Source organism: Ceratotherium simum, chromosome 19, assembly GCF_057802395.1.
Source record: "Ceratotherium simum simum isolate JZ-2026a chromosome 19, ASM5780239v1, whole genome shotgun sequence".
Taxonomy (NCBI): Eukaryota; Metazoa; Chordata; class Mammalia; order Perissodactyla; family Rhinocerotidae; genus Ceratotherium; species Ceratotherium simum.
The window spans coordinates 49,154,285-49,167,357 of NC_141918.1; the positions used below are offsets into that span (position 1 = coordinate 49,154,285).

The following is a 13,073-nucleotide window of genomic DNA, read 5'->3' on the forward strand; positions in this document are numbered from 1 at the left end:
ATTGCTAAAGCTTTTGGTAGTTCATGAGATAGGAGGAAATGTTAAGGAAATTGGGGTTTCATCTGATGAAAAAAGATGAAAGGGGAAAGATTGATATCCACTGTCGATCAACTATCAGATATTTATTGAGAATTTCTGGAATGCCCCAGTATTGCACTTAGTTCCCTGAGGGGTTCATGACTCCTACAATGTAGTCTCTACCCTCAGGGAGCTTAATGTCTATGTGGTTAAAAAAATAATTAAACCATTCACAAAAACACTTAATTGCCATGTGCTTTATAGAAATTTGACGTATAATAAAATACAAAGATTGGAGAAACAGGTAAGATTCCAAGTAACCAGGGAATGCATCAGTAATGAGAGTGTAATTTGCGTTGAAATTTGAAGGACAGACACAATTTTAACAGGCGGAGAAATACTGGTGAGGACTGGAGGAAGAAATCTAAGATTATTGACTAGGCATTGGCAGACATTCTTCTAGGAAATATATTCTTTAATCTAGACCATAGCCTTGAAGGTAAGTATTATTACCTTATTTTCCAAAGAAGAAACCAGTAATGATGATAGCAAGAATAATTAACATTTACTGACAAGTAACTCTGTGCTGGGCCATTGACTAAAGTCTTACGTGAATTATCATGCATAAGTCTTATAGAAACTTCAAGAAGTAGATAGAAGTACGGTATCATCTACATTTTTTTCAGATAGGGAAACTGAGGCACAGAAAAGTTGCCTGTGAGACAAAAGGTCACATGGCTACTAGGTGTAGAGCTGGGATTTGAATAGAGGCAGTACAAATTTAGGGCCTGTGAAAATGAAACCACATTTACAAAGCTGAGAGAGAGAAAATATCTTGCCTGGGAGGACCCAGCCCACCAGTGATGAGGTCTCTGTGACTCTCGGCTCATACGTACTCTTGCCATGTGAGCAGAGGCAGAGGTGTGTCTTAGCAAGGCCTGTCTGGCAGACATTAGAAGTCAGGCCTGCTAGTGAAAGATAAGACTGGGGACTTGAGTGGGACAGGGTGACATGAAGGACAACCTTGAAAACCAGGCAGAGGAACCTGAGTTTACCTCGTAGGCCCGGTATTCAGGAATGTGAAGAGGTTTAATAAGGAAGATGCTGAGCGGTTATTTTCCTTATACATGGAGGGAATACAAAGAGAGGAAATTAAACTAGAAAAACAAATACTTCAGTAGGACATAGAAAATGTTTAAAATAATACTTAAGCAGTGGATGAAGTTCTGAAGGGCCCTGTAGAAGAGATTCTATCTGTGGACATATTCTAAGCCAGCAGGTTGAGTAGTCTGCCTCCTTTTGGCTGGGAGTTGGTCAAAAGGACCTGGATTTTTCTTAAATTCTAATCTTGCTTGATTCTGTATTTGTGTTCTTCTTCCATAATTTGTTTGATATCTGGATACTTGGGATCTCATTTTGACATTCTGAAACCTTAAGCAAGGTATTTAATTGTTCTCTCCACTTCCTTTAACTGTGTCAGTGCTCCCCTGAGTCTAGCCAGAGACCACCAGGAACACACATGCGGTGGAACAAAGTTGGGTATATTAACTCATTACAACAAAAGATACTGCACACTGTGGGGAATTTTGGGGTGTCTCAATAAGAGGGTATTAGGAATAGTTTATGTTTTGGGGGTTGTGGTAGGTGATTTGGGGGCAGGTTCCAAGGAAGCAGGGGTTTGCTCTGGGTTGAGTCCTACTAGGAAGTGGGAGTAATTCTGTAACTGAGTATTTTAGTGAATCTTACCTGAAAGGAGGGAAGAACAAAGGAAGGCTAAGGCCGTGATTAGTAAGGAGGCAGTGCTCACTCATATTAGCCGGGAAATGGGATTTGGGGTACTTTTGTGGTCTGCACAGAGACCATGGTTTTGTCTGTGCTTAGACAAGGTTATGGAGTGGTTTCATTTTTTGTTTCACTTGTCACTGTCACAGAGAGACCCTGTCTACTGTCAGTGTTCTGTGAGACTGATGATGTTTAGGAGGAGAAGTCTATGGCATGGCTGTGGGTGCCAGGCCAGCTCCAACCAACAGGCCAGTCGGTTAGTGCCCGGCCGGGTCCCTGTGTCAAGGGCTCCTGCCCTCTTTCTTTCCTGTAAACTGTATCTCTGTTGATTGAGATCGGAGCCTTAAAGAATCAGACAGAGTTCATCTTGACTCTACCTCTGCTGGCCATGTGATCTTGTGTGACTTTTTAACTCTTTTCAAGCCACCATTTCCTCATACACAAAATGGAATAACATTTTCCTCACAGAGTTGTGAGAATTAAATGAAAAAACAAAACAAAAAGACCTGGCATACAGTAATTTCTCAATAAATTATGCAATTTGTATTTACCAGAATATTCCGCACAGCACTTTGTGTGTAAGTGCCCCATTGAAATAGTTTTTTTTTTCTTTGAAGATGAGAAGGCTAACTTCTTTGCATATAAAGGAAAACTGAGTTCTGTTAAGTGTTCAAGTCCACAATCACTGCAAGACCATTGACTAAAATGTATGTGGAATGAAATCTTTTTCAGCATTTGCTGTCACCCCAGAGGGCCCCAGAGAGGCTCATTCAGTTGGCAGAGGGCAATCTGAACACACTCGTGACAGAAATGAATGAGCTTCTGACCAGGGTAAGTTGGCAAAATCATGAATCTTCTTAAAGCGGATAATCATGTAAATTAGGGAAAATTACTTCAAATTTCTGAAATGCAAATCTTGTTCTTCCTAATTCTCAATTTGGTGCATGAAATAGATATATTTTTGACTTGCTACTTCTGCCTCCAATAAAATCCTAGAACCCAGTAGCACAAAGAAACGTTGAGATACTTAGGAAGTTTCAAGAACAATAACCGAAAATACCAGAATGACAGTATATTTTTGAAAACTCTATGCAGTAAGCTTCCACGAAAGTTTTTATCAATTCTGAATTCCAAAAGCACTGTCTTTGACTATGTAAAGAAAAAGAAAAATGAATGAAAATACTTGTAATCTCTTTGATCTCATCGTGGGATTTTTACATTTGTATAGAAATACAGTCTAAATCAGTATTCCTACACAAACGAGAAAATCTTCTTTACTGTGAAAATCCAAAGCGTTTAAGATACTTTTGAAAGTTAGAATGTAAAGCTCATGTTGCATTGATCAGACTTTTTAAGGAATTGGGAGTTTTCAACTTTCAAAACTGCAAGGGGGTTAACGTTCTTTTTGTTGTTAGAGTGAAGAAAACAACATAAAGTCCGCCATCTTGTGGCCAGAAAAGCGCATGAACAGGAAAACTGGCCTGTAATTTAGGAATCCAGTTTGACTGTCTAAGAGCTTTAAATGACAAAGAATATTGGAGTTAGAAGGTTCTTACAGATTAATCTAGTCCATTTTTTTAAAGAAGTGATACCTCAGGCCATGACAGTGATATGAATTAACAATGGCCACACAATTCACTAAACTCAGGGACCTACGTAGGACCCAGTCTCCAGAGTCCAACTGGCCTGGTACTAGTTAGACCTAACCTGCTGCTGATTTAGGAGAATTTTCCACAGGAAAATCCAATGGGCTTCTCAGCACATAGAGATTCACCACGGCCCTGCTGTTATAATAGCATCCTAAACACTTTTTCAGAATCTCATACCAGCATTGTAGAATGTAGAGATACAGAGTAGAGTTTCTTGCCAAATGTAGTTAGACACTAATTAGATTAATGGGCATATTATCTCATATTAATTTAATATGTAATAATTTTGTATTGGTTACATGAATATAACTAAATAAGGAATTTTAAACAGATCATAGCAGAGTAAATTTGAATGGATCAATTCAACATGAGCTTGGGAGTATTCACCACGTACAGAGCCCAAGCTACGTGCTGGTGGATGAAAGATATAAATGAGGCTCAATCTCTGTCTTCAAGGAGCTTCCAACTGTGTGTGTGTGTGTGTGTGTGTGTAAGCATTTAGGTGTGTGGAGGGACAACTGCATACAAATATATAATACAACATGAAATAAAGGAACAAGAAATATACCTGAGAAATATATACCTATGGAATAATTTAATCTTGTTAAGGGTAATTAGGGAAAATTCCATGGAACTGGTGGCATTTCATTCATTCATTAGTTCATTCATTCAGTTAATACTTACTGGGAGTCTACCATATTCTAGGCACTGTGACAGAATGACAGACAGTGGGATAGAGGGATAATCAAAGCTAACACAGTCATTACCCTCATTGGGCTGATTATAGCCTAGTGACCTGAGTCTAGAGACAAGAGAAATATTTCATTAGGAGAGTCAAGTCTTTATTATGTCCTAGTTTATATCCCTTTATCTTTCCAGCAGACTCTCCCATGCTAAATTTTTCAAAATAGACTTCATATTTTAGAGAAGTTTAAGGGTCAAAGCAAAATCGATTGAAAAATACGGACAGTCGCCATTTACCTCCTGCCTCTACACAAGCATACCCCCCCCCATTATCAACATCCCCTACCACAGTGGTACATTTGTTACAGTAGATGAACCTATGTTGTCACATCATTATCACTCAAAGTCCATAGTTTACATTAGGATTCACTCTTGGTGTTGTACATTCTGTGGGTTTGGACAAATGTTTAATGAAATGTCTCCACCATTATAATACCATAAAGAGTAGTTTTATTACCCTAAAAATCCTCTGTGCCCCACCTATTCATCCCTCCCTCTTCCCAGACCCCTGGCAACTGCTGATCTTTTTACTGTTTCCATAGTTTTGCCTTTTCCAGAATGTTGTAGGGTTGGAATCATACAGTATGTAGCCTTTTCAAGTTGGCTTCTTTCACTCAGTAATACACATTCAAGGTTCCTCCATGTCTGTTCATGGCTTAATAGCTCTTTTCTTTTCAACACTGAATAATATTCCATTTTCTGGATGTACCGCAGTTTATTTACCCATTCACCTACTGAAAGACATTTTGGTTGCTTCCAAGTTTTGGCAATATGAATAAAACTTCTAGAAACATTCATGTGCAGGTTTTTGTGTGGACATAAGTTTTCAACTCATTTAGGTACCTACCAAGGAACACAATTGCTGGCTCATATAGTAAGAATATGTTTAGTTTTGTAAGAAATCACCACACTGTCTTCCAAAATGGCTGTACCATTTTGCATTCCCACCAGCAATGAATGAGAGTTCCTGTTGCTCCACATCCCCACCAGCATTTGGTATTGCCAGTGTTTTGAATGTTGGTCATTCTAATAGGTGTGTACAGCAATCTCATTGTTGTTTTAATTTATAATTCCCTAATGACATATGATATAAAACATCTTTTTAAATGCTTATTTGCCATCTGTATGTCTTCTTCACTGAGATGTCTGTTCAGGACTGAATGTTTGTGTCCCCGCCAAAATTCCTGTGTTGAAATCCTAACCCCCACGGCGATGATATTAGAAGGTGAGGCCTTTGGGAGGTGACTAGGTCATGAAGGCAGAGCCCTCATGAATGGAATTAGTGCCCTTATAAAAGGGACCGTGGAGAGATCCTTTGCCCCTTCCTTGTCATGTGAGGACACAGTGAAAAGATGCTGTTTATGAACCAGGAAGCAGGTTCTCACTAGACAGCGAATCTGCTGGGGACTTGATCTTGTACTGCCCAGCCTCCAGAACTACAAGAAATAAATTTCTGTTTATATAAGCAATCTAATTGTGGTATTTTGTTATAGCAGCCTGAATGGACTGACAAGTCTTTTCTCATTTTTTGATTGGGTTGTTTGTTTTCCTGTTATTGAGTTTTAAGAGTTTCTTGTATATTTTTGGTAAGAGTCCTTTATCGGATGTGTCTTTTACAAATACTTTCTCCCAGTCTGTGGCTTGCTTTCTCATTCTCTTGACAGTGTCTTTCACAGAACAGAAGTTTGTAATTTTAACGAAGTTCAGCTTGTCAGTTATTTCTTTCATGGCTTGTCCCTTTGGTGTTGTATCTAAAAAGTCATCACTTTACCCAAAGTCATCTAGATTTTCTCCTGTGTTATTATCTAGGATTTTATAGTTTTGCATTTTACTTTTAGGCCTATGACCCATTTTGAGTTAATTCCAATATTATTTTTTAAATAAACTTTTTTTTAAAGAATAGTTGTAGATTTACAGAAAAGTTGCAAAGACAGTACAGAGTTTTCTCAAATACTCCATACCCAGTTTCCCCTACTGTTAATATCTTGGTACTGCATATCTGATGCAACTAATGAAGTAACATTGATTTACTATTATTAACTAAAGACTATGCTTTATTCATATTTCTTCAATTTTTACTTAATGTCCTTCTATTGTTCCAGGATTCCATACAGAATACTACATTACGTTTGGTCATCATGCCTTCTTAGGCGGTGTTCTCTGGACTGTGACAATTTCTCAGACTCTTCCTGTTTTTGATGATTTTTGACAGTTTTGACAAGTTCATGTATTTTGTAGGATGTCTTTTAGTTGAGATTTTCTCGTGTTTTTCTCATGATTAGATTGGAGTTATGGGTTTTTATGGGAAACACCACAGAGGTTAAGTATCACTTTTATCACATCATATTAAGAACCTATGCACCCAATATGTCTTATTACTGTTGATCTTGATGTTGGTCATCTGGCTGGGGGAGTGTTTGCCACACTTCTCCACTGTAAAGTTACTCTTTTTCCTCCTTTCCACACTCCAATACCATTTTTATCTGCCATTCTTCAGGTTTTGTAACATAAAAAGCCTAGAAATAAGACTACTGAAAGCAAAGATCTCCTGCATGAAGTGAGGATGGCAGGAAATGGGAATCCTCACTTGTTAATTAAACTTGTGCCTACCACATTTATCATTAGAAACATACCTATCATGGAGACCTTAAATACTCAAGTCAACATGATCAATTCTTTGTTTCCCTGTGGTCAACCTGATGATAATCAGAAGGTGAATGGATATACTTGGGGTCATAACTAGAGGGCTAGATGACTTAAATATCCAATAACATTAGGCTGAGATCACCAGTACCTTTAGCTCCAGCCATGAATGATCCAGCCATTGGGACCAGAGTATGAGAAGTGCAGTGGCCATGGCTTCCTATTATCCGTGGCTGCATTGGAGGAGACAATGCCTTAAACTAGGACTGCACATTGGAATTACCTGGTGCTAGGTCCCACCTCAAAGACTGTGATGTAATTGGTCTGAGGTGCAGCATGAGCACTGGGATTTCCAAGAACTCTCCAGCTGATTCTGATGTCAGCCAAGGTTGAGAACTACTGTGAGCTGATAGTCACCCGATGGCTCCAGCTCCCTTTCCTCTGGAAAGTGCTTTCACTGGTACAGCCAGTCTTTTTGATGCTCCTTTTTCTCTGCTTCGTTGGCTGACCAGTCTCTTTACGACTGATACATTCTTTTGATTTGTTAAAACATTTGGCGAGTCTCATCCTGCATAGCTGGTGTGAGATCTGCCCTCTTTCCTTCAAGTGCTGATATATTTTGTGTTTGTTTTTTAATGGAGCAATCTAGTTCTCTAATAGCCCTTGGTAAAGAGAATAATAATCCTCCCCAAAACTAACATTTAACATGTATTTTATATAATTTAGTTAATGTGTAAAAATTACATAAGCAAAATATTACATAATCAGATATCTCTTTTCATGTATTTTGATTTATTGCCAGTTTATTTCTCCATTGGAATATAAGTTCCTTGAAAATGGGAGTCATATTTAGCATATTCAAACTGTCTAAAATATGTGTGGAATATTGAGATGCTTTTTGATGATGACTTCATATACTTCTTTAGCTACTGTCATTAGCTCCCTCCTTTGTGTCACAGCCAAAGTTTTTGAAAGACTTGGAGACAGGTCCGCTTATTACCCACTGCAGTCTGGATTTCCACTCCCTGCCTGCTACTAAAACTATTTCTGCAAGATACCCAATGACAAGTTGCTCACTAAATCCAATGGAAAATTTATTTTACTTGAACTCCCTGTAGTAGTTGCCACTTGTGCCCTTTCCTTCCTTCTTGACGTACTCTCCTCTCTCTGTTTCTTTCTTAATTCTCTGACCTTTCCTTCTCAGGCTCTTCCTCTGCCCATGCCTTAAAAGTTGATTTTCTTGGGGTCCGGTTCTCAGTCCACATTTCCTCTCACTGGGTCTGTTTTGAGGAGCTCTGGGATGCCCAGAAAACCAAGCTGATGATCCCCTTTTGCTTCCCCATCTGAGAGGAGGACCCGGTAACATTATCTGGCATGCAGAGCCCTTTTTCCTGCGGCATGCCTGTCGGCATGTCTGAGGCATAACAACCCTCATCATGCCAGAATGGAAGGCCTCGCTGGGACCTCCCAGCTCTAGCACTCTGAAATGATTTAATAGTCATCCAGTCAGTAGGCTTCAATTGGCATGTATGTGCTGATGATTAATAAATCTATATTTTCAAGGCAAACTTCATTCTCCTGCTTCAGTCCTATGTACCTAACTACCGACTGGACATCTCAAACTAAACTCACCATCTTCCTCTTAAAATCCATACTTTCTCTGATTTAGAGCACTTCAGAGACTTATCCTCCAATATTTACCCATTCTCTCAAAATAGAAGTGAACAGGTTGCCCTTCACTCCAACCTTTCGTTCACCTCTGACCCAATTCGTTTCCCTTCTATGACCTCTCTTTCTAAGCCTTGTCCAACCTCAATCAATTATTATTCATATGGCAGAGTGAACTTTCTAAATCACAGATCTGATCCTGTTACTCCCCTCCTTCAAATTCTACACCAGCTCTCCATTTCGTCTAGGATGGCATGTGATGCTCTCCCATTGTGATCTGATTCCTGCTTAAGCCCCCAGCTCCATCTCTCCCTCTTCATAATCTGGTCTTCTGGACCCCCAGGCACTGAACACATAAGCCAGAAACCTAGAAATCCTCCCTGATGTCTCTTTCTTCCTCATCGTCTTCCCGCTACCCAGTCCATTACTAAATGCAGCAGATTTTACTTCTGAGTATAGATCTCATCTCCACTACCCCACTCTTGTCCTATCTCCATAATCTGTAGTTTGGGATTGCCACATTAGCTTTCCAGCTAGGCCTTCTGCTTTTACTCTTGTTCTCCTCCCAATCTGTTCTCTACAGTATAGCCAGAAGGCACTTTTGCTTTTCCAAATTTGAATATGTCACCCTAGTGCTTAAACTCTTCCCCTGACTTTTCATTGCTCCTAGGATAAAGCCCCAATCCTCCCGTTGGCCACATCTCCCACCAATTGTGGCCTTGGCCATTTGCAACCCAGCCGTACTATCCTTCAGTCACTTTGTCCCACCACAGAGCCTTTCCACACATACTTTCTTTAGCCTTAAAGTAAATAGCTTCCTCCTACATCTTAACTTCTTTTAATTCCAATCACCTTCCAACTTCAGCTCATGGAAGACTGCGTTATGGGAGCCTCTGTGACATTCCAGGTGTGATGAGATTCCTCCTATAATTGACTGATATCACTGTGTTTTTTCTTCAGTTTGTGATTATAAATTTATTTTCATGATCATGAGAAATATCTCTCTACCTCACCAATCTATAATCTCCAAAGGGCAGGAAATGTGTTTTGTTTTTGGGGTTTTTTTTGCTCACCATGGTTTTGCCAATATCATGCACATAGTAGATGGTCAGTCAATACGTGTTTAACTAATTAATTGTGAATAATTTAAATAATAGCATTTGAACAATCAGATGAAAGGTAAAGAAACCCACGATAAGCACTGATTTTGAATTTCTCTAAAGTGCACTAAAGTCAGACATATATTTATATTGAGCTGGATATTTTGCTTTCTTTGATAAACATCTTAAATGTTTGTATTCTATAAGGGGAGAATGCTATGTAATAGACTGAACTACATAAAATATCAAAATATAGCTTTATTTACATTGTCTTTTTATTGCTTATTGAAAATCAAATTTAAATGAAGATGAGGCATTTCCAAAATGATGAAACCAGTTTTTAAATGATTTAAGTGCAAACAATATTATATGTTTACAATGCCTTATATATAGTTTTAAAAGGTTTACGTTGTCAACAATATTTTTTTTTAATTTTTTTTTTAATTTTATTTATTTTATTTTTTCCCCCAAAGCCCCAGCAGATAGTTGTAGGTCATAGCTGCACATCCTTCTAGTTGCTGTATGTGGGACATGGCCTCAGCATGGCGGGAGAAGCGGTGCGTCGGTTCGCGCCCAGGATCGAACCTGGGCCGCCAGCAGCGGAGCACGGGCACTTAACCACTAAACCACGGGGCCAGCCCGCCAACAATATTTTTTATTTCTGCTATTATATGTTAAAAGAGACAGAGAGAGAATGTATAACAAATCATACTTGTTTGGCTTGGAACTTTCAAAATTGACATCTGAAATATTTAGGGAGAAATTCCACATGGAACTGACTTATTATCATTCCACAGGGTCAATTGGCTGGCCCCTGTCTATTTCCTTGTGTGCTGTCTGTCCTAGAAGCTTGCCTGAGGAGTCCTTCACCGACACTTAGATACACGGAACTGGTAGTGGTTAAAGATGACCCTTGAGAATATCATATAAATGATTGGATCTGAAATTTAATTTTAGCAGGAAACCATGTAAGTCTGCAAATGCAAAGGTGGACAGCATCTAAGCAATGTTGTTTATTCAGTAGTTATATTTGCTCCATTAGATTCTAGTTTTCACATAAAGAAGGCAGAAAATGAAAGACACTAGTAATATCCAACCAAGAAAATTATGTGCGGATTTCAAGAGGCACAGTGAGAACTGGTTGAGCTAAAGCAAGAAAGTAACAGCCACATTGTTCAGAAGTAAATTAATGTGCGCCTAATGATAATGCATGCTGCCTAGATATAAATACTCCAAAAAATAAAGAAGAAAAATAAAAGGAAAAAACTACCTAGTTGAGTGAACTTGAATGTAAAATAAAGGTAATCAGAGGTAAGAGACATCCGTAGAAGGGACTGTGTAAGATATCATTTACAAAGGAACACTGGGAAGATTGTAGAACAGAGGTAAGAGGATGTAAAAATAAGAAAATCAAAGATAGAGAATGAAAGGAAGATTGTACAACATATTAGGATAAATGAGAAGACATTTGTCAAATACTCAAAGAGAAGAAGAGAGAGATGACTAAAGGATGGGGATGATAATTTAATAAAATACAGGAAGAGCCAAACTGAATCAGACAGATAGCTCCTATCAGGTGATATTTAGCATTCATCTGGAACATTATCAATAGCCTGTCCTGGGTGAAACTGATTCTTGTGAATTTCGCATTTACAATGATCCCACTCTCGGTCACCACTCCCCATCGGTGACAGTGCATTTGTCATAGGCTTCTTTTATGGAGTCTCTCATGGGTGGTTTTGACAAGGGCTACTCTTCAACTTAATTACTGTGTAATGAGACATGATTTTTAAAAATAGCCATATGATGTTCTGATATGGATTTTTAAATCCGCTAATTTGCTGAAACCTAAAGCTTATGCACTTGAACTACTACATAAGCTGGAGTGATGTCCCTCCTCCCACCCAGAAGGCTCAGCTTGTTCCTGTATTCTCCTGGATGTTGGCCAACCATAAGTTAGTGTTTAATACAGGCAGAATATGAAGCTATAAGACAGAAAATTTGTGTTTTGTCTCCAATTTCCTCCATGCATGAGTTCAGATAAGTCACGTAACTTCTCCATACCTTTTCACCAGAGTAAATGAGACACAAAGAGTGTTGTAAGCCCTTCTGAACACAAATGTGAGTCTGGGGTGCCGCTGAGCCTGACTGTGCGGCCCATCTTTTAGAGTGCTAATACCATAATAAGTCGATGCCTTTTTGCGCCAGGAACCTCACATCTCCTCTCCTGGAGTGCAGCCAAGAGAGGAAGCTCTTCCTATCTGTGCAGACGGAAGGCCATCTTTTTCCTCAATAAGCACTGTGCTGGCCCTAAAAAGTCCTGCTCACTCTCAAACCCTACCCCTGCCCGCACCAGCATGGTAGTTGGTGTGTCATCGCAGGCTAGTTTTGAATTACCATAAGGCCAGAGACTAGAATGCAGTGATGGAGACTGGAGGCCTGGCTCTCCTCCTGAGCACTGAGCTGCAGCTTCGAGCAGCAGCTTGCAATGAGGCTGTGAGAAACACCAAGAAAACTGCCCAGCCGTCCACATTCGCTGGCAAGCGTAACACCAGGCGTATGGCCAGTTTCAATGGTATTGGTAAGGCATATGGAGAGAGATTTTTTTCCCTCCAACAGGCTTTAGAACTTCAAAGGGATAGTTGGGTTGATTATCATTATATCAGCCAATCACCCAACATCTTTGACCCCCTACAATTCGCCAGGGACTATGACTGACACGCTGAGGAATAAAAAGAGATAAGACATAGCCCCAGCCCCCAAGGATGGAGATTAGATAGATATGGCAAAACACTTACTTTTGTCAGGGAGGTAGCCAATAAACAGGTAAGCCAACACATAAATAAGTAAGTTTAAAATGCACGGGGCTGTGAAGGAAGTGTTCTGCTGTAGGCAGTGTGGAAACCTGGAGAGGTGCCCTGGGAATGGCCACACCAAGAAGAGATGCTTATTAGACTGAAAGCTGATGGATGACAAGGATCCAGTCACTGAGAGTATAGAGGAGAAATTCATCTCAGGCAAAGACAACAGGATACCAGAGGCCCTAAGAAGGGAAGAGTTTAGCATATTTCACATAGAAAAGGAGGTCGAGGAGGTTGATTGCATGGGGTCTTAGTGATAACTTTTTTAACTTATTTCTGATCATGGGTCATCTAGAATTCTTGACATCTTAATATTGGAGTACTCATATAATTGGCACTGAGTTTGTTAATGATGACTCTTACACACTACTGTATAAATTAATAAGTATAGGTCAAGGCAATGAATACTATCTTGATCCTCTAGAATTTAAAAGGGACAGTGTATCAATATACATTTATTCCCAAAAAATTAGATGCTTTGAGCTATTAACAAGAAATTGGTAAGCTTGATGGTCTGAATATTTATGTAAATTATGATCTTATGGTAATATAGATAAGATACTGATAAAGCAAAAAATAAATTTTAAGTTTAAATTATAATGTACGTT

General features: G+C 39.2%; 1 protein-coding gene across 1 annotated transcript in view; it reads left to right on the top strand.

Annotated features, from left to right (window-relative positions):
- Positions 1-13,073, top strand: part of LAMA2 (laminin subunit alpha 2) — a 575,531-nt gene that overhangs the window by 442,360 nt on the left and 120,098 nt on the right. The window contains exon 34 of the mRNA XM_087444077.1: positions 2,533-2,631. Coding sequence (XP_087300203.1) covers positions 2,533-2,631 — 99 coding nt within the window. The remainder of the gene's footprint in view (positions 1-2,532; positions 2,632-13,073) is intronic.